Source organism: Carettochelys insculpta, chromosome 10 (genome assembly GCF_033958435.1).
Source record: "Carettochelys insculpta isolate YL-2023 chromosome 10, ASM3395843v1, whole genome shotgun sequence".
Classification (NCBI taxonomy): Eukaryota; Metazoa; Chordata; order Testudines; family Carettochelyidae; genus Carettochelys; species Carettochelys insculpta.
The window spans coordinates 22110286-22132428 of record NC_134146.1 but is presented as its reverse complement, the minus strand read 5'-3'; the positions used below and the strand labels follow the sequence as shown (position 1 = coordinate 22132428).

General features: G+C 40.7%; 2 protein-coding genes across 3 annotated transcripts in view; both read right to left on the bottom strand.

Moving 5' to 3' along the window:
- TRPC1 (transient receptor potential cation channel subfamily C member 1) overlaps nucleotides 1–5516 on the bottom strand; it is a 43685-nt gene extending 38169 nt beyond the window's left edge. Inside the window, exons 1-3 of the mRNA XM_075004789.1 lie at nucleotides 5232–5516; nucleotides 3209–3363; nucleotides 804–905 (exon numbers count right to left, since the gene is read on the bottom strand). Of these exons, the coding sequence (XP_074860890.1) occupies nucleotides 804–905; nucleotides 3209–3363; nucleotides 5232–5367 (393 nt within the window). The 5' untranslated portion in view covers nucleotides 5368–5516. The remainder of the gene's footprint in view (nucleotides 1–803; nucleotides 906–3208; nucleotides 3364–5231) is intronic.
- An 87-nt stretch (nucleotides 5517–5603) lies between these two features.
- The window catches only part of PLS1 (plastin 1), an 85442-nt gene continuing 68902 nt past the window's right edge, over nucleotides 5604–22143 (bottom strand). Inside the window, exons 12-16 of one of the 2 annotated variants that reach the window (XM_075004790.1) lie at nucleotides 21672–21786; nucleotides 17139–17272; nucleotides 15734–15857; nucleotides 9732–9856; nucleotides 5604–9265 (exon numbers count right to left, since the gene is read on the bottom strand). In XM_075004790.1, coding sequence (XP_074860891.1) covers nucleotides 9130–9265; nucleotides 9732–9856; nucleotides 15734–15857; nucleotides 17139–17272; nucleotides 21672–21786 — 634 coding nt within the window. In that variant the 3' untranslated portion in view covers nucleotides 5604–9129. Of the gene's footprint in view, nucleotides 9266–9731; nucleotides 9857–14939; nucleotides 15147–15733; nucleotides 15858–17138; nucleotides 17273–21671; nucleotides 21787–22143 lie in introns of those variants that run through there. The other variant, XM_075004791.1, reaches the window with a different exon arrangement.

Here is a 22143-nt window from a genome sequence, read left to right as displayed (position 1 = left end):
TTAGAGAAATAAAAAGACTTCAGAACTGCAGGAAATCCTGCCTGCTGAGAAGGAAATAATTTATATTTCATAATAAAAGCAGGTGGTCAGAATCACACAGTTTTTATGTTCCTGAGTTAGAGAAGATATCATCCACACTCCCCTCACTCACGACTTTGCTTCATTCCACAGTCTGTGAGTCAGTCATCCCCAACACAAAATGAAATATGCAATTCATAACCCACACACATGCAATCACTCCTGAATTCTGTTTTGTACTGTACTAACATGGAATGGTCAGCTATATAAACTGTAATCAATATTATACTGTCAGGAAACATCGTTAAAGTAAATGACATCTACTTAACCATTTGTGAACCATTTACACAAAAAACCTGCAACTATACTGTAGTTCTGAGGGAAAGCACCTTGCTATCTAAGAATTGTGCAGAAAACTCCTGTGTTATTAGTCTTAAAATCATGATAGAAATCTCAGGCAATTTTTAAGTTCAGTGAAGGTTTATTTTTGTTTTTTTTGTTTTGTTTTTTTCCAGCATTTTGTATTATAGAGAAGATTTACAAGTACTTCTTTTTTTGTGGTGTGTGTAATATGATCATTGTCACTAACATAAAAAAAAAAAACACACCACAAGGCTAAGGGAAGTTTCAAAAATTAAGTGAGGACTACGATCTAAATTCAGTCCTGTTATCAATGCAAGTCTTTGTAGAAGTATCTTGATCTGAATAGTATATTTACATTATTAATTTAATTTCTGGTGTCCCAAACAGAATTCACAAGAATTAAGAGAATTAAGACTACTAACTACAATAGTTGGTCTTGACGATCGTTTTGGTCGATGATTAAGTAATATATCAACAGCTCCCACGACTTCTGAGTCAATTGCCACCAAAAGTGCATCTGTTGACTGAACAGAAAAAACAGGAGGTTAAATATGAAGAAAGAGTAAATTATATTGTACGCAAAAAAGTAGAATTTTGAAGTTAATATAACTAGCAAATTATGGTCTCAAATATATTACAAAGAACTACAAGAGAGTTTTTTAAAGATTTCCCTAAAACCGTGATGATGCAGGAACAAATTACTTTTATTCTAAATTTAATGTAATCTTAAAATCGTCATAATGATGGATAGATAGCTCAGTGATTTGAGCACTGGCCTTGCAAACGCAGGCCCTGAGGCCACTTACTGATCTGGGGCAAAGAGATTTAAAAAAAAAAAAAAAATCTGTCAGGGATGGTTCTTGGTCCTGCCAAGAGGGCAGGCAACTGGCCTTGATGACCTCTTGAGGGCCCTTGAAGATTTATGAGATATGTATAATATGGTGCTAGTGATAATTTTGTTCCACTGCAAGAGTGACCAACAATGATCTGAAAGGGAAATTGATCGCCCTCAATGAGCTTCACTCTTATGCCCTGGATTAAAGGGGTTAAAAAAGGTAAAATTTAAAGAAATACAAGAGGAAGACTTGAGGATTATTTAAAATGCCAATGTTGTATCCTGCCCAGGATGAGATGGAGAGAGATATAAACCATTCTCAAGAAAGGATCATGGAAAAGTCTCTGGCACCTTGCTGTTTTAGCAACATAAAATATAATTCCTGTCTGGACAATCTCTATTTAGTGTGGTACAATTGTAGATAGCCTCCAAGAACCACAAAAGAAAGAAGGCAGCTGTATGAGGTTGTAAGGTTCTCACACTATTCCTTAACTATTCCGTTGCTTTGTAACTCTTCCCCCAGCTTCTACCATTTTTCAACTTTACTCCTGATCAGTCACAAATTTGAAAATCATAAAATTCTAGAACTCGAGAAAGCACCAAGTCCAGGCCCTGCCCTCATGGCAGGACCAAGCACTGCCTAGAGTCTCTAGACCATCCCTGTTAGGCGTCTGTCTTAAATATCTCCAGTGGTATATATTCCACAAACTCCCTGGACAATTCATTCCAGTGTTTAACCATCCTGACAGCTAGGAAGCTTTTCCCAATGTCCAACCTAAATCTTCCTTGCTGCAGTTTAAGTCAATTGGTTCTTGACCTATCCTCAGAAGGCAAGGAGAACAACTTTTCTCCCTCCTTTTAAACATCTTAAGTTTCCAGTAGTCTGCATGGAGCAGATCATTTTATTTGTGAAATGGGAGTAAATATCAATTTCTTTACACTACCATCATGGCAAAGGTGAGAGAGTAGGTTCTGTCAGAGTTGGTAACTTTCCATGAGGCTTCCATAAGGCTAAATTAAACCACCTTTTAAGTCACACGTGACATTTTTTATAAACTTTACATTTTTGTTTAAGAACAGGGGGGAAATTAGAAACTGCCCCCTCAACAGCAGCAGCAGATGTAGCATCTCATCCAAGAAAGCTTAGTAGGCAGGCCATGCTTCAAATCCCTGAAAGACAAGGGAACCAGCTGGCTTAGAGGGAGAGTGAGCCATTACCACAATCCCCTGAACAACCTGAGAGTGAATCAGAGTTGAAGGATGGCAAGCGATTCAGACAGAAAGCTTGTATGTCAAAATTAAAAATTCAGAGGCAGATGCATTTCCACTGTTCTAAGGATTACAAGCACAGTCAGTCAAAGATCTACATCACAGCGTATTTTAACTACAGTATGGGAAAAAAGCAACATTCTGCAATTCTGAAAGTAAACAGGAAAACTGCACTAATTATTTCCTCACTAACTTTTAAGCTATTATAAATAAAATTATTTAACTATACATAGTACATGAATTTGAACTACAGAAATAAATGTTTGCTTTAGACTAGAGTCAAGATATTTGAAAAGAATATTTAATGTTCTAACTCCAAACTTTAAGCATCTTAAAAGTTGTTATAATCTAGTGGCAAAGTGATATTTCCTTATAAATATTTTAAGAATTTACAGTTCCATTGCAGAATACTAAAAAGCAGTCAATAATTAGTTTGGGGAACAATGTGCTCATTTGCTCTGCAGCACAGATTCCCAAATTATTCTCAGAGCACTGCTGACATCAAAGATGATGATGGTGCACCAATATGAAGGGGAAAAAAACCTCAAAACAAATCTTGCAGGTTTATTTAAACTCCACTAGAAACATGCAGCAGGCATGGAGGGGGGGAAATATTTTGTTTACCAGCTGTAAAAGGATAACAGTGATAGCATTTTTCTTCCAGGTTCTGAAAAGATAAAAGAAAACAATAAGGACAATAATGACTGTGTAGTGGTTCTGTACCTGACAGCCATAATCCAAAAGAAGCTGTAGTATGTCCAAATTTTCATTTTCAATTGTAATAGTTATAGCATTTCTCCCAAGCACATCCACACAATTTATGTTCATGTCACCTGCACTGTTCTCCTCCAAGAGTTTCTTAACCATGTAATAGTCACCTAAACAAGAAACATAGGAACATGTCTTAGTATTTTGGATTCATTTTACATGTATATATTTTGAATTTTAAGTGAAACATAATATTTTCATTAATCAGGATAAAATGCAAAACGTGCTCTTTCTAAAATTTAAGATGTCATTAAACATGAAATAATCTTCAAAATAATCTGACCAAAAACATTTAACAAGTAAGGCTGCTAAACATCAAAGCTATAGAAATGGGTTATTCACACTAGGTGTCAAATTAAACAACACAATTAAGCCACTCCTCTGCATCCCCTTATAAATACCAGCTCAGGAAAGCACTTAACGACATGCTTAAATACGTTCCTGAACAGAGAGGCTGCATCTACACTAGCAAGTTCTTTTGAAAGAAGGGTCATCTCTCAAAAGATCCCACTGAGTGTCTACACTCAAAAAGCGTTCTTTCGAAACCAAATCAAAGGAATGTGGTGCTCCTTTCAAACTCACTCTTCCTTTCCTGTTTCAGGAAAAGCGCCCCTTTTCAAAAGCCTCTTTCAAAAGAAAATGTGTAGACACTCCACAGGCCCTTTTTTGTAAGAGCAGTCCTCATGGATCCTGATTTTTTGATCCCTGGCCTGTTCTTTCAAAAGAGTGGGGTCTATGTGGATGCTCTTTTTTGAAAGAGCAGATCACTCTTTTGATCCGCTTTTTTGTGTGTGTATGTACTCTTTCAAAAGAAGTTCTTTTGGAAGAGATCTTACAGAAGAGCTTCTTTGGAGAGGTCTCTGTAGCGTAGACGTAACCAGAGAGTTTTAAGTTACGCTTAGGTCCCATCAAAACAAAAGTGTAAATGCTTCTCAAAAAATGGGGTAATAACTGTATTACAGTAAACTCTTTCATATGGGACATTCTATCACCCAGAACTCTAAAAATAACTGTCATTTTAACTATCAGTAAATTTTAGTTACATTTTCCATAAGTACAGTATAGAGAAAGTGAATGAAAATAAATACAGCAAATACAGCATACGCTTACATTGTACAATACTACTGTTGTTAGTAAATAAAGTACTCTGCATACATTTTTGTTTCTTTCTTACTATCTAATCTGTTTTTTCTTCAGTGTTATGCATTTCTAGGTATTCCTCTCCATTATCCAGCATATTTAAACATCCAGCAAGCTCATGTACCTGAGGCTTCCAGACATGCGAGTTTATTCTAAATGAGACCAAAGAGGAGCCCAGTTAGACACTGTGATTTTCAGTGCTATTCTTTAAAAGACTCTTTCCCAAATTGACTCTTTTTACAGCCCTCCATCTTTTCAATTATAAAAAGGGGGAATACTAGGATTGTGACACAGGATTACTGAACCCACTCCCCCGCATTCACATGGGAAAGAAACCACAGTAAATACAGAACTGCCCCTGATGCTCAGTCATGAATGTTACAGGACAGGAAACAATTTCTTATTCACAAGGGCCTCCAGGGTGCACCCCGCGGTAAAGCCCGGTCCCCGCGCGAGATCGGTTCTTTCCTCTCTATTTTTATTGCCTTTTATGTCCTTCAGGTTTCCCTGCGTGTGCGAGCTGACGTGGTAGCGAGCTGCCTGCTGTGCCTGCTAACTGCGGCGCCGGGGGCCGGGCTTCCTGCCTTGTGCGCTTCAGTAAAATCCGCGACCGCCTCACCGGGCAGGGGAAGGTCTCCGGCAAGAGGCGCGCCGCAAAGATAGGACAACAGGCCCAACCCACTGAGATCTGACAGCGCTCCCGGAGAAACGCGCCCTCGGGCCCGCTGCGCTGCCCAGCCCAGCCCAGGCACAGGCCGCCATCGGCCCCGACCACCACAGCGGAGGCCCCTGAGGGACAGCGGCGTCTCGCACCGGCCAGCCCGGCGCGCGGCCGCACCTTTGTCGCAGGCCAGCAGGAAGAGCTTCTCGTCCAGGGTGGTCTCCTCCTTCACCTGCCTCACGTCCTTCAGCGCCAGCAGCTTGTTGGGGGAGGCCGAAGCGGACGGGTCCGCGCTCTGGTACAGGGCGGCCATGGCGCCGGCTCCGCCAGGCCCATCGAGGTGCGGGCCCGCCTCGCTCGGGGGCAGCGGACCCGCAAGCCCAGCACTGTTGACAGCGAGCGGGGCGGGGAACGACCTCGCGCCCCCTTGCTGCGCAGGCGCGGATGGGCCGAGGGGCTGGATCTAGCGGGGCCCGGGACTCAGATGCCTCAGGCTGGGGCAGCTGTTTGGCTTATTACCTCTCTCCCTCCGCTCAGCGGCACGGGTGGCTCGCAGGCCCGCGCCCCCCCCGCTAGGTGCCTTCACCGCTCCCCGCTGCGTCAGTTCCCCACGTTTGCCTGTGGGCTTTGCCCCTCAGCTCGCTGTCCCTCGGATGAGCCCCTCTCCCTTGTGCCCAGAGGTGTCCCCCCGCCGGGATTTGTCACGGGCTTGGACACACCAGTGCACCCCACTCCCCCCGCCCAGTGCTGGCGCAGCTTGTAACCGCCCCAGTTCCTCGGCCGTTCCATCCCTGCGGTTTGTACCCCAGCCTCAGGCGTGCTCACCTACAGCCACCCTGGGGTGACTGTCTTACTAGCTCACTCTTATCCTGTGCCCTAAGCGGTCATTTCCGTAACCCGCCCAGCTGCCTTCCCTGAAATCCCCCTTCCCCCTGTAGAATAACTGTTACCAGGTACAGTGAAGCCCATGTGAGCGTGCGCCACCAGTATACACCCAGCCTAGCTGTGGTTACTCTGCTAATCAGATGGGCAGCATTTGAGTCTCCTCTGAGCAGCAGCACAGCCACCCAGCTTATAGGGGACACTGCCCTGCCCTCCCCCTCCGAAGCCACACTACTTGGAAGGGTCCCACCTTTCATCAGCCTATATATTATTTTTGCCATGTCCATGTGTCTGGGCATGGTTCTACCACGTTCCCCCATCCCCTCCCTGCACTGTGCTGGCCTCTGTAAAGCACACACACAAAAATAGAACTCTAAAAAGTGGCGGGTGAGGGGGTGTTACTGCAGACCCTGTTCCCTGGCACAAGATGACAGTTCCTGGCTTTGATCTTACATCTGGGCAGTGTTCCTCTGGACCACTGTCTTCCACAGGCTCTTAGATATCTTTGGGTAGTAGGGGGCACTGTTGTTCAGCTATCGATGCTGAGCATAGGTATAGACTTAGTGGGTGTGCTAGGACTGGAGCACCCATGGAAAAAGATTTGTGGGTGACTAATACCCAATGACCGCCAGCCCCCTGCTCTTCACCCAACATCTCCCATCTGCTGTAAACCCACTCATCAACCCCCTCTCCCTCCCAACATCTGCCTACCACAATCAGCTGTGCTGTGGCATGCAGAACACTTGAGAGGGATGAGAAGATCTCTGGTGGAAAACGATGAGGTAGCGGATTGAGGGGAGGGGAGGGGAAGGCCTGAGGTGGAGTGGGTACAAGTACACCTGAGGCCCAGAGGAGGTTGGCCAGTACATGTGCTACAAGTTCCGCTTCAAGTTCTCCAGTTTTGGCTGAGTGACCTCACTCCAATTCCTGTTTTCTTATTAGTTATCCTCCAGAATCATTTGATGCCCAGGTTCAGTTGCTCCTCCCTCATTCAGATGCTCCCCTATATTAAAAGATGGTTATTGCTAGAATGCACATTCACCAGAATGAGTAACTCAGGACATCTGGGAGTGAGCCATGCAGGACTATCACATCTTTTCTAGTGTGACAATATTACAGCTATGGTTTATAATAAATGGTTGGGCACAGAGAGCAACCAGTTGTCAGAAGCCTGGACAGAAACAATATAATCGCTTTGGAGCTTTATATGTCATGAAGAACACTGGCACTGTAGGGCAATACTTCCTGTAGTATGGAGGTTGAGCAAAAAAACCCTCACAATTATCTCAAATAAAAATATCTCGCTATGAACTCGTGTTTCTCCAGAAGTATGCTAAGTGCATCTAATTTTTAGTCAGACGTTCTGTTCCCTGGCTAGGACTTCTAATACACTAAGGATAGAAATAATAATAGAATAATATTGGCAAATATTAACAGCTCTAAAGTAGACCAAAGACGTATTGTCCCTATGAAGCACCAAGCAAAGAAAGGCTCTGTGCCCCATCATTAATTCTCTGAACCATTCTGTATTACCTTATATAATATTAATATTTAGACTAATCCCATTTATTCATTGTGTTTGTATCTTGTTTTTTACTTTTATTGTCATATTTTGGGAGACAGCGGCTCCTTTTACTTTTCTATTTTTCACTACAAAATTATTACTTATTTACTTGGGCATTCAGCCTTATTTGGCTGCTTTTAAAAATAATGTTATTTAATATTAAAGTACCATAAGTGTTTGGCTAAAATTAACAGGAACAGACAAAGGAATATAAATGTTCATTTAAAAATCATAATTAAATAACTATTAGGCAGAAGATATTGCAATGTGTTACTTTCTGATTATTTCCAGGAACAATGTCTTGCAGTAAAGAGACCGTTTCTGTGACAGAAAATTATATATAAATATGTTCATTTCAAATAAAATTCCAAAAAGAAATGCATTAAATCCAGGCTTAGTCCCCAGACTTGACTGGCCAGCTTTCTTTATTGCTTTCTGATAAAACAATATATGAAAATTCAGATATTTATTGCAGCTTCAAGGGGTTAATATAAACACAGATCCTTCAACAATGCCAATTGTACACACTTGTCTTACTATTTAGTTTACTTTGATGCAAGTTTGTTTTGTAAAAGCATTTGTATTTAAGCATTTATTCGCATATGAAAGATTCAAAAACTTTATGCATACCATCATGAAGTTCTAGACAAGACAGAGATCACAGGGTCCAGACTAGCTCCAATAAACTCAACGGCAAGACTGATGAGTTCAACAGGAATTGGATCAGGCCTTCAGAGAATAAGGCAATGATGCTGATTTTTGGTCAGTTTGGGGGAAATATAACAGTGTTCTAAAAGACCTTTACACAGACTATATGTAAACAGCACCCACAAAAAATCAAGTCATTTTCACAGCAGATCCTAAAATAACATTTTAAAAGCCACTGGTCCTTTTTCACACTATGGCTGTGTCTACACTTACAAAACACTTTGAAATGGGCACGCTAATGGCCAAATTGAAGAATACAAATGAGTTGCTGAAACTAATATTCAGCGCCCCATTAGCATGCCACCAGCCGCGGCACTTCTAAAGTGCTATGGTTCGCTCGCCCATAGCTTGTCTACACAGGTCATTTTCGAAAGGACCCTGCCAACATCAAAATCCCCTTATTCCTATAAGCTGACTTCCTATCAGTTAACTTTGAAGTAGGGAGCCCATGATCAAAGTCCTTACTCCATTCCCAGGAATTGAGTAATGCCCTACTTCAAAGTTTAACTTCGAAGTAGGATGTGTGTAGACACAACTTTGAAGTTGCTTACTTTGAAGCTGTACTTCAAAGTAAACAACTTCAAAGTTATTTTTGTAGTGTAGACAAAGCCTATGAAAAGAGTATGTACCACGCTTGATTTACAAGATTTTTTAAAAAGCAATGCGTGAATGTAACCTTAATTTAGTAATGAACATATTCTGATAGAACTATGAACCCATTTATAATTCATGTAATATGAAACTGTTTGCATGAAAACTTCACTAATATAAACAAGCTATTAAAATGTAATTAATTAATATATATCCATATTATGTATACACATTTATCTCTGGTTTTATATCCACTAAATTTCAGAATCCTGAAACGGTGAGGCATTCATCATGTTTTAACATGGCAGAAACTTTTATTAAATGTCTTCATTATTTTATTTTGTTCAGTCCTCTTCCCATCAAGCATGCAAACACTGTCATAACCATTTTTGGCTTCACTTCTACCAGGTCATCTGGCAGTGCATAAATACGCGCACCAATCTTTCGAGCAACTGAAATGGCATATCTTGAAGAAAACAAGAGAGAAAATAATGTTACTAATTTCTATTGTTTTTGTGTTGAGATATACCATAACTATTAATACTTTTTAACAGAAAGGTAAAATATACACATCCCATCAATATTTCATTGTTGGGGAAAATGAATGTAATTTACTGGATGAAAATAAGTATTAAGCAGTAGGACTAAGGCATTTATTTTGCTTGAATCTAATGGAGCATTTATTTTTTCTTTACTAGGGCTCTATCAGACAATTAATATAACAACTTCATTGGAATTGCCAGTTCACAGCAGCAGTGAATTTGGCCTAGTATTTTCAATCTGCTGGAACAAATGTCTAGAAATTTTACCATTTAAAATTTAATTTATGCATAGTTCAAAAGAAAATTGTATTCCCCTACATTTTTAAATTTATCAATAATTTACAGGCTTGATTGCTATGAAGGAAAATAAAAAATATAACAAAGACTTACTTAGCATTATTCAATTTGTCTTCTTCAGAAAGATTTTCTCTCTTGACCATTTCTTGACGAATTGCTTTTGGTGCAATGGCATCTATTAAATCTAATACGGGTAAACTGGTACTAATAGATTTGTCCTAAAAGAAAGGGTTAATTAATTAATTAATTAATATCAATAGGTTTTCTTTAATTCTCCTAGTAATATTTTTACAATGCAAACAAAACAGGCATAGTGGTCTCAATATTTTTTTGCAGATAATATCTTATTTTAAACGCTTTCATATCTGGCGTTCTATCATCCAGAACTCTAAAATAACCGGCATTTTAATTGTAAGTAAATTTTAGTTATGTTTTCCATAAGTGCAGATAGTGAAAGTAAATACAGCAAATACAGTGTAAGCTTACAATGTACAATACTAATGTTGTTGGTGCATAAAATACTCTGCATAAATTTTTGTTTGTTTCTTAATATATAATCTTGTTTTGCTTTAGTGTTATGCATTGCTACGTATACCTCTCTAGTATCTAGAATATTTGAATATCCAGCAACGTTCCGGTCCTGGGTCTGCTGGATAAGAAAGAACTGACTATACTTTATTTTCTCTTCCTACTACTTAGAAACATAAAACAAGGTGGGGCAGTTGCCCCAGGCCCTGTGCTTTTGGGGTCCCACCGCGGCTGCCCTAGCCAGTGTATGGACAGGAGTGGGGAGGATTACCCAGGGCCTGAGCCATGGGATTATTGGGAGTGTGCATTGCACACATGAGTGGCGGTGGCAGCAGGGGGTCACCTCCCCGCCCCCACACACTCACCATACAGGTGGTGGAAGCTCAGCAGCCTGTTCTGCTCTGCTCCACTCCCACTCTCTGCATCTGTCTTCTCTGCAGTAGTGAGAAGCACAGCAGAGCGGAGCAGGCTGCAGCTCCCCTGCCCACATGGGCTCCGTCTACACATGCATGCTACATCGAAATAGCTTATTTCGATGAATAACGTCTTCACGTCCTCCAGGGCTGGCAATGTCGACGTTCAACTTCGACGTTGGGCAGCACCACATCGAAATAGGCACTGCGAGGGAACGTCTACACGTCAAAGTAGCACACATCAAAATAAGGGTGCCATGCACAGCTGCAGACAGGGTCACAGGGCGGACTCAACAGCAAGCTGCTCCCTTAAAGGGCCCCTCCCAGACACAGTTGCACTAAACAACACAAGATCCACAGAGCCGACAACTGGTTGCAGACCCTGTGCATGCAGCATGGATCCCCAGCTGCAGCAGCCAGAAGCCCTGGGCTAAGGGCTGCTGCACACGGTGACCATAGAGCCCCGCAGGGGCTGGAGAGAGAGCGTCTCTCAACCCCTCAGCTGATGGCCGCCATGGCGGACCCCGCTATTTCGATGTTGCGGGACGCGGATCGTCTACACATGCCCTACTTCGACGTTCAGCTTCAAAGTAGGGCACTATTCCCATCCCCTCATGGGGTTAGCGACTTCGACATCTCGCCGCCTAACGTCGATTTCAACTTTGAAATAGCGCCCAACACGTGTAGCCGTGACGGGCGCTATTTCGAAGTTGGCACTGCTACTTTGAAGTAGCGTGCACGTGTAGACGTGGCCATGGTGAGTGTGGGCACGAAGAGGTGACCCCCTGCTGCTGCTACTGCCACTGCCCATCCTCTAAGCCCAGGTTCTCTGTTGCTGTGGAAAGGGGAAAGCAGTGGGGCATGGGTGGAGCAGGGGAAGGGTCTGGAGCATGAATGGGGGGGCGTGCCCCAGGTCTTGCACCTGGGCACTGGGGGTAGGTTGTCCCAGGCCCTGTCCCCCTCTTGGGATGGCCCAAAATCCTGATTTCCTTGTCTGTGAAAAACTAATGGTAAAATCAGCAGGGACTTTCAAAGACCAAGCTAATAATCCGTGTAGTTTCTCACCAAACTGGTACTGCTAAACAAATACAACAGTTTGTTTCCTTTTGTGATGCCTGTCTATTATCTTTTATATTGAAGAACTTTAAGCCAGCCTTGGTCTTAATTTTTATATATCGAGCATATTGTTGATACTAAAAAAATTTAGAAATCCTTAGTTAATTTATTTAATCCTTAGTTAATTTATTCCAAAACTGACTGCAGGCAATGTATTTGTTGAGATTTGAGACACAAATTGGAGTAAGTGACTTGTCTCTTGGGACATAAGGCCACGTGACTCTTTTGTTATATTTGCTGTATAGCAACCAATGAAGTCCAACGTGCTTGGTGGCAAGATAGGCTGAAATACCCAAGAGTCTGTTGTTCCACTGTAAGACCATTATAGTGCTTCAGGAGTTCACATTTGTTACTGGGTTGGTAAAATGTAATTACAGAATGTATAACCCATTTGGAGTTTGTCACCAGCCTTTTCCACAGTCTGCCCTGATGCAGGCATTCATGATCATGAATGACTCCAGACAGTATGACAAAAGCAGAGATGGTGTCTCAGCTGCTCTAATTTATGCCTTGCTGCCAGCATCCCCAAAGACAATTTTGGCCGCTATGGGTTGATAGAGCTTAACTGACATTCAAGCCATGCCCGCAAGTTTATGTCATCTTGTGATTCCTTATGCAAGAAACAGTCACTGTTGTCCAAACAAAGTAGTTTTGTAGCCCTGTGATAAGATCTTGACCCCACACCACCCCTGAAGGAATCAAAAATCACTCTGAAGGGCTATGTGACAGGGTGGATTACCCTTGAGTGAGCTGCAGCAGGGGTAGGAAAGATGCACAATCCCAACTGAACATGAAGCCAGCAGGCACAATAGGCTGGATTTCTGTAAAGCCAATGAGAGGAAAACAGAAGAGTGGGGACTGTCAAGAGTTGAAAGAAAGGAGCAGGAGCAAGCCTAGGGGAAACAAGCAAACGTGAGACCACATGGACCTTAGCTGCTGACTCAGAGATCCTGAGAATGGAACTGAGAGTAGAGGGTAGACCTGGCCACTGGAGGAGAAGCATGGACAGGGCACTGGACTGTGAAGATCTGCCAGAGGCAGTTTGTTTAGAGCCGGGATGGCCAACGAATTAGGGATGAAGAGCTACGTATTATGTGTTTATTTTTATCTATCTATCCATCCACATATATTTATAGATAGATAGATAAAAATAAATATATAATATGTAGCTCAATGCCTCCCTGCATCCTCAGACCCTGTAACCCGCATGCCCCTGCTCTAATCCAATCCTCCTCCCTTCCTCCAGAACCAGGAACCCTCAGCTCCCCACTCTAACCCAATCCCCCTCCTTTCCCCAGAGCCAGGCACCCTCAGCCATTTCCTCCTCCTTCTTGTGACTCAATGCCTTCCCCTTTCCAGGCATCCCATCTGCCATCTGCACTAACTCGATGCTGGCAACTCACCAAAGCTGCCGCCACCACAGTTGCTGCTGCTGCCATGCACTTCTCCCGCCAAGCGGTGGGGTGCATGCGCAGAGTGGCAGATGGCACTCCTGGTGTTCAGCTCTGAGGAGGACCTACATTTAAAGGCCCAAAAAGCTTCATGCGGCTTAAGAGACACGAGTTGGCCATTGCTGGTTTACAGAGAGACTTTGATACCCCACAAGGGAGAACTATAATGACTTGGCTGGAGGATGCTGCAGCTCAGGAGACATAAAAGAGGCTGCAAAGTGTGAACCTGGGACAAAGAGCAAACTATGCAATCATCAAGTATTGTGCTTCTCTCCAGAAACAATCATCTTATGCTATGGTATGACTCCTCATGTACAACCGTGCACTGTCCATTCATTAAATAGTAACTCCTCTACCTGGACTTAATGCTTCTCAAACCAACAGTAACATCTGCAGCAATTTGCTATGGACTTCAATCCTCTATCCCTAGGGGACCCTGCCACTCCGAGATGTTGTTCCTCACCATCTACTGTTACAGTGGACATGAGGAAAGCAGCATAGCTGTTGCTGTCTGTCCAGCCCTTCACCCAAACATACACTTCACATATGCAGCTGTTCTCTTCACTCCACTTATAAAAGAGAGAATATCACTCCTCATTATTTCCATTTTTCCTTTTGCCCTGCTTTACAGAGTCGCCTCCTTTCTCCAAGTTTATAAGCTATTTTCCTTCTGTAAATAAATGACAAAGCTTTGAAAGATATTCAAGCAGTCCAAATACTGTTAAAGATTTTTAAAATCTTTTAAAAATCAGAATGTTAATTCTACATCCTGAATAAAATTTTAATGTACACGAGTATTTTTATTTTTTCCCTTTTCTCCTAATGTAATTATTTTCTGCTCCAGTTTATGGCCTACTCTGTCTATTTCTAGAATTCAGATGGTATTTTGAGAATTCTGCTTCTAATACATGCTTCCTCTTAAACTAAAAATAGCAGGTGCCTTTGAGGCAGTTGCTTCCTTTCAACTTTTACAGCTGATGAGTTGCCTAATGCAAGGTGCCTTCAAAAGATCAATCATCAGGAGGTACAAAGCAGTGAAGCAGTTCGCTCCATTCCCTAAGAGGCTCGTCATATAATCCAAGTGATGTGCTGCCCCTCCCCAACCAGATTAAAATTTAGGCTTCCAGTTCACTCCAATTCTAGTGCCACCAGAACGTGGGCATTTAATCATATCACATCATTCATTTATTTGAGATTAAGCTAAGGTGTGTCCCTTCAAATTCATAGCTCAAAAAAAAAAAAAGAAATCTCTGTAATTCTGATTTCTTGGGTTGTTGCCAGTCTATCATGGTTCTATTTTAACGGTCTCTAATGAATTTCAGTGACCTATGACCTCTTTATTCTACAAATAGATGCTATTTGGTTCTGTTGGAAATCAAGACCGAAGAAGAATTCAAAAATTAAACATCTAATTTTTCTTTACTAATATATGTGTAAAATGACAGATCAGTATATTTTTAAAGTGGAAAGGAAAAGATATGTCTAGTACTATATCCTTAGATCTAAACTGAGACATTGAAAAAACACTTTTCAGCAATGTCAGACCAACCAATTTTTAATAAGAGTTTATTAAAATTAAGAGATTGGGCCACATTATCTTCTCATTTAAATCTGCTTTACATGAGTGCTACCACTGATTTGCACTGACTTAAGAGAGGACACTCAAGCTCACAGAGCAGGACTTGATTTTGAGACTTAATAAATTATCTTCCCTAAAGAAAACTGGATATTTTGTTGAGCAAAATCCTGCATAACTGTTGAACACAGTCTGATCTCAAATATTTAGAGTCAATATAGATGCCTAATAGCTCGAAAGTGTTCAGTGAAGTTGCATGCTTATACTGTGGTTACAATGGCGTGCAAGTGTGGTTATCCGTCTGTCATTTCAAAAGAGACATAAAGACACTCGAGATTTGTGATTGGGCAGATGCGTACTAAATGCCGAAGGATTCACTTTTTCTATCAATCTTCTCCATTTCCACTTCACAGATACATTTCCCCTGTGTTTTTACAAAGTACAAGTTGACATTGAACTGTTTTGTTAGATCTCCTGTACGGTCATAGAAGTATCAGCACAAAACTGAGACACGTTTATGGTTAATTTGTGCTCCATCTGCTGGCCCTTCTACAGCCTGGGAGAAAATAGTTTCAAGGGGCTGAAATATTTCTAAAACACTGAGAAATTGTTTCAAAACAGGAAATAATTTCAAAATTGTAGTCTATGTTTCTAACCCTAAATCTCAGAGTGCCTAAACCTCCATTTTTGCACAGGCAAATCAGGACATGTCTAGTTAGCTGCACTGGCACATGGAAAAAGTTCTGATAAATTAAAAGCCCCTTTGAAAATAATTTGGCTTCATAATCTTACATAAGCCACAGTTAGCATTTGATTTTGCTTTTCATTTCTTATCAGAAGAGTTGTGGAACATTTCTGAAGATAGAATCCCAAAGGAATTTTTTTAAATAAAATTATGATAACTGAAGATAGAACCAATGTTAAATCCAAAAACATATAGCACTGTCCCTTTAAAAATCCCACATCTGATTAATACACTTATCTTCTGCTCTGATATAGGGTTTTGATTACCTTGAAGCTGGTAATTGAGGTCTCCTTATTTGCATTTGCAAGAGTTTGATTCACCCATTTAATAATAGTTTCATCATTTACTTTTTCCCCCTCTCCAAGGTCCGATAATACATTCAGAGTATATCTGTAATAAAAAGAAATCAGTGTTTGACTTTAAACATTAATTATAGATCTATTCACTGTTCCTAATATTATCCAGTAAAATATAGCAAAATATTTCTTCGAGACAAGAGTATGTGGAAACATTCACCTTTTCATCTTCATTTTATACTATAAGGTACTTTTCTACTTTAAAAATATTTTTAATCAGTCACAAGAATATACTCATGTGCTAGATAGCGTGCCATCCACCTTCAGATTTTCTACATATGTTTTATTTGCCACATTATAACTAACTTCATTTAGTGAAATTAAATGTTACATCACAATAACATCTTATCACTTTAAAAAGTGGAATAAAGTTGTGTACACTGCCTTTTAGTCTCTGCCAATTTTTGTGGTTTATAACAACATTTTCGTTTATAAAATAATGCAATTATAATACAAAAATATTGTAGAATTTCTGGCTAGATTTACTGAGAGAACTTTGATTCCACAAACATTTTTCTCAGTCTTGCTTTGGGATCCACCAGAGTGAATTGCTGCTCCACACAATAAAGCAGTGTTTCCCAATTTTATTTGGCCATGGAACCCATTTTAAACTCAAAATAATTTTGCAGAACCCCATTCCCAGGCTCTACCCTCCTCAGCTCCCAAATTCACCCCACATCTCCAGGCTTTATCCCCCTCAGCCCCCAAATCTGCCCCACCCCTCCAGGCTTTACCTGCCTCAACCCCCCCAAATCTGCCCTCCTGTCTCCAAGCTTTGCCCTCCTCATCTTGCACACCTGACTGCCCATCCTCAGGCTTAACCCCTCTCAGCCCCAGCCCCTACCCCATTCCCCAGGATAAACCTGCCTCAGCCCCAAACTGGCCCCCAGGACTAACCCAGCATCAGCAGCAGGGCAGGGAGCTGCAGAGGAGTCAGCTATTGTAATAGAATTTTTTTGCAGAACCCCGGAGTTCTGTGGAACACCATTTGGGAAACACTGCAATAAGGGGTATTGAGAGTAAAATGAAATAAATATACTTTTTGGCATTAATTCTATCCAAGTAAGGAGTTTGTTTTGGGTTTAAACTTTTTTTTTTTTTCAATTATTGCCATAATTTTTCTCAGCATATAAACTAGTTCTTCAATAATGGTGCATTGTAAAAATTCTAAATCTCAAATACGTAAGGCCAGGACTTTTCCAGATTTCCATCATCATCCAATACATAAAAATGCACAAGAAAAAAAATCAGAAATGTCAGAAGAATCATCCAAGAGAACTTCTGCATGCATATAACAATTGTAAAAACTCCTCACCTTCTCATCAGCTGCCATACCAATGCCAAGGTCAGAGTTGGATTGCCATCATTTAGATCCTGTCCAGCAATACCAACCAGGGAGAATTTGGCCTTTGTCTTCCCAATTTCCACTGCGTAATTACAGTTCTCAATCTAAAAATTAAATATTTAAGCTCTATAGCCATGAAAAATACATCACATATAGGCTTAACAATATTTTGAGCTATCATGGTGCTATCCATGCTGAGATTGAGGACCATTTAAGGTCTGTTAACACTTTCAGAACCACTTTTAAGTCATCATACTGCTGAACTATTTTAAAGATCAAAATGCATATATACATATACAAGGATCCCTTGACAATCTTATTCCCAGATGAATGAATGAAAACATGACATTTGCATTGTCTGTCTGACAGAGCTGAGCACATGGAGTCAAAGTGACAGCTAGTATAAACCACTGCACCTCCACTAAAAATCAGTGAAGTTGCACTTGAATATACCAAGGCTGCATTTGTATTGTTGAAATAAAAAAAAAGGAAAAGACAGATCCAGCCTTAGGAAATTGGAGAGGAGGTTATGGAATTCACTGTAAAAATGTAAGATCCTAATTATAGATATTGAGATTCTAAAATATAAAAGAAATATTTCTATTATAAATTCATCTAAGTGAATTCATCTGTGTTGTAATCTAAAACTGCCAATGTACGTATAAAAAACAAGCTTGCACCTCACCATACTCTAATCACAAAGGTCCTTTCTACCTTAAAAATCTATTAATATGTATCCAAAACCATCAGAATGAGTCTATTTTATGTTTAGCATACAAAATCATTATAGGCTTGTTTAAACAACAGCTCATCAATCCAATTTAACTCTGCCATGAAGCCTCTAGGCTAGGAGTTCCATGCCAGTCCCAAGCCTGGATGAAGGAGGAGGGATGATCAGATGAACGACGATGCACTGATCATAAAATAACAATATGAATGAAATCTCATTCCAGTACAACTAACTGATAAAAGATGCTGTCTCGGACATTGCCTGGATAACCAAGGTCCGCAATACCAATCGAGCAATTGGGGTTGGGGCGATATGTTGGCTACTGAAAGAAAATTACAACTAACATATATTATCAATTGGAACACAGAACATCCAAACACTATGGGTGACGGAAAGGTAGAGCTGCTTCAGAAGGAGATGGAGAGATACTGATGCAATATACTTGGACTGGCAGAAATGCGCTGGATGGCATCAGAAGAGATGTGTGGTTATGAAGTCATTCGGTGACACAAAGCATGAGGAAGCAGTCAAATTCCTTCTTAGCAAAAGAGCTAGATGAGCATTGTGAGGATACAAACTGGTGAGTTTGAGAATGATGGTAGCGAGATTTGAAGAAAAACTGTTCAACATCTCCGTCATTCAAGTGTATGCACCCATGCTGGACAGTACAGATGAAGAAACTGAGCTATTCTATAAGACTTGACAGAGACACTGGAGGAGATACCAAAGAGAGATGTGTTGATCATCATAGGAGATTGGAACACGAAGGTTGGAACAGATAACGAAGGTTGAGAGAGTGTCATGGGAAGGTTTGGATATGGAGAAAGAAACGAACAAGGCAGGAAACTAATAGAGTTTGCTATGGAGCACAAGATGGTGATCTGCAACACGGGATTCCAACAAAAGCACTGAAGGAAGTGGACATGGTGATCAAATGATGGGAAGGCCAAGAACATGATAGATATGATCTTGATAAGAAGATGGGTAACATAAGTACAGCAGTGCCAAACTTTCCAAGGACCACAATCTAGTGATTGTGAACATCAAGATGAAACAAGAGAAAATATGATGCTGTTTAAGAAAAGAAGAGATGTCACAAGACTAGGCGAGGCAGAAATAGGGAATGCGTACAGAGCAGCACTTGAAGAGAAGATCAGGAATGTGGGCACAGAGAAAGACCTAGATAAGAAAGTCAAAGGGATCGCCATGGTGATAGAAGAGGTAATTGAGCAGATGGTTCTAGAAGAAGAGAAGATCAATAAAAAGTGGATTACACAGGAGATACTGAAATTGGCAAAGAGAAGAGAGTGTTGAAGATGAGAAGAGATGTTTCAGAGGGGGCAGAAAAGTAATATAGAATGAAATGGAACAAGGTAAGGAAAGAGGCCAGACTGGATAAGGCAAAATGGTTAGAGGAGCATTGTGAAGATACAGAGAGGTATTATGGCAAGTGTTAGACCAGGGAGCTGTATAAAATGATTATGAATATTAATAGGAAGTGGCAGCTAAAGCAGATAGTGATCAAAGACAAGAACAACAAAGTGCTCATGAACAAGTAGAAGGTTGTGCAGCAACAGATAAGATATTGCACTGATCTGTACAAAGCACACTTGGACCAGAGCATCTCAGATAGACCAATGAAAGAACTAAAAGAGAGATCTCCACTGAGCATCAAGAGCAAGGCCAATATTTCAAAGGAGGAAAAATAAAGAGCAGTGGAACGACTAAAGGATCAGCAAGCCCTGGAAATGATAAGATCACAGGAGAGATGATCAAATATGGTGGAGAAACTATGATTCAAGAAATGTAATATAGCATGGAAAGAAGGGAAGGCATTTAAGAAATGGACAAGATTCGTACAAGTGACAATACACAAGGAAGAAAGCATGCTGGAGTGCAAGAACTACAGAATGACTGCTCTAATAAGTCAGCTAGGCAAGGTGCTGCTGATGATACTGACTGAGAAACAGATCACAGATAGAAGAACATCTATCAGATGAGCAAGCAAGATTCAAGAAAGATAGAAATACCATACAGCACATATTGGCACTAAGATTGATAGCGGGGAAAGCTCAAAGAAAGAATAAGAACATCTACAATTGCTTCATTGATTTTCAGAAGGCATTTGGCAGTATAGATCAGAAAGTGACTTGGGTTGTGTTGGAGTCATACGGAGTGGATAGCAGACTGATATGGTTGTTGAAGGATATCACCGACAATGCAGTGGCAGCGGTGAGACCATGCAGGGAGTTGGGAAGTTGGTTTAGAACAAGTAGAGGTACAAGACAAAGAGATCTGATATTGCAGAGTATCTTCATCACACACCTAGAGGGTGCGATGGACAAGATCAAGGAAGAGGCAGAAGGGATATCGGTGCACGGGATGAGAATTAACAACCTCAGGTTAGTGGATGATATAGTTCTTATTGAGGAAGATGAAGAGAAGCTAGCGAGAGCAGTGCAGGTGCTAAACGAGGAAGGGAAGCGGTATAGGCTAATTATGAACATTGATAAAATGAAACAATGGTATTTAGAAATACGAAAATGGGAAGAAAGATCAATGTAGATGGGATCAAACTAGAAAACAGAGAAATTCACGTATCTGGGGAGCAATATGACATATGATCTAGACTGTAAGAAGGACATATCAACTAGAATAGCGAAAGCAAGAGTGAGTTTGAAGGAGATGATAAGGTCTGGAAAAGCAAAGTGATTAGCTTAGGAACAAAGCTGAGCATCTTGAAAATGTGTATTTAGCAGCATGATGTACAGATGTCAGACAGGTGGTAGCGAAATTTTGGGTGTTTAATTTTGTTTAATGATTGCATTAATGAGTCATCTAGGTAAGATGCTGATGATGATACTGATGGAGGGACTGAAATCACAGATTGAAGATTTGAAGAGAAGGATATTGGCATTCATGAGGAGTTATTATAGAAATATCCTCTGCATAGGATGGCTGCAGAAGTCACCAACGAGGAATTATATAGAAAGATACAGCCAAAAGAGAACCTACTGCAGAAGGCTATACAACGGATGTTACAGCTATTCAGGCATATCTGCAGAAGGAACAACAAACAAAACATCAAGGCTCTGGTATTCGGTGTAATGGACAGTTCAAATAGGAGAGGCAGACCCCACAGAGAATGGGTAGATCATATAGTAGATTGGTGTGGAGCTAGACTACAGAAATTAAGCCACTCCGCACTAGACAGGGGAAGATGGAAGGAAACAATGAGGGAGGCATCAGACACCAATGGACGCTGAGCCCATGGCTCTTGATGATGACAATACAATTTATTTTCTTTTTTGGTATTGCAATAAGCATACAGTTGACCAAAAGACCTAGATTTTGCAAGCAACCCTCATCAAATATGTAAGTCCTTTTTTTTTTTTTTTTTTTTTAAACTTTTCACAAGGATTCTAGTGTGAACAAATGGTACTTTCTGAACAAACAAGTGTACCTCACTGAGCAGGACTCAGAGCACGCACTAGCATTAATAAATTAAATGAATTTTCCCAGCTTCTCATATAACCACAAAGTGATGTGTGTAAAAACCAAGAGATATGTTTATCAAAATAGTACTTCTTCTTTGGGAAAATATCCCCAGGGGACTTTTAAGTAGAATTGTCTCCATAAAACTGAAACACATGGCCAACTTAACTATGAGCTAATACTCCAGGGACATAAGGTCATGCAATTCAAAATGATGCAATATGATACAGTGGTAGGTGGCCATTATAACTGGAATGCACAACAGAATATGTACTGACTTTTTTCATGTTACCACCAAGTGCAGGATATGGAGGTTTGTTGACATGGTTCCATTCTACTGGCACACGAATCATTTCATAAAGCTGGAAGATCACTAAAGCATCAGCAAGCCCACTAGATCAAAGCAGAAAAAAAAACAATTGAGTGCTTTGTAAGTATCTTAACAAGAATATGAAACCCCTGAAAATTAACAAGTGACTGAGTATAACAAGTAAATTCAGTTCACATAAATAAAAAACAAAACCCTGCAACAGTTTTTGAACAGGTTTCTTCATATTCATACCTTCCACTGAGTGATCTGTCCCATAAGTTAAATTAATTCCATAGTTTTGTTATATTCACCACTCTGACTGAATAGGTAGGACCACTCACTATCCCTAGATATTTATTGCTGGTGTGGGGAAGCAACCACTAATACAGGTTGCACCTCTCTAGTCCAATACCATTGGGACCGGTGCCAAATGAGATAAT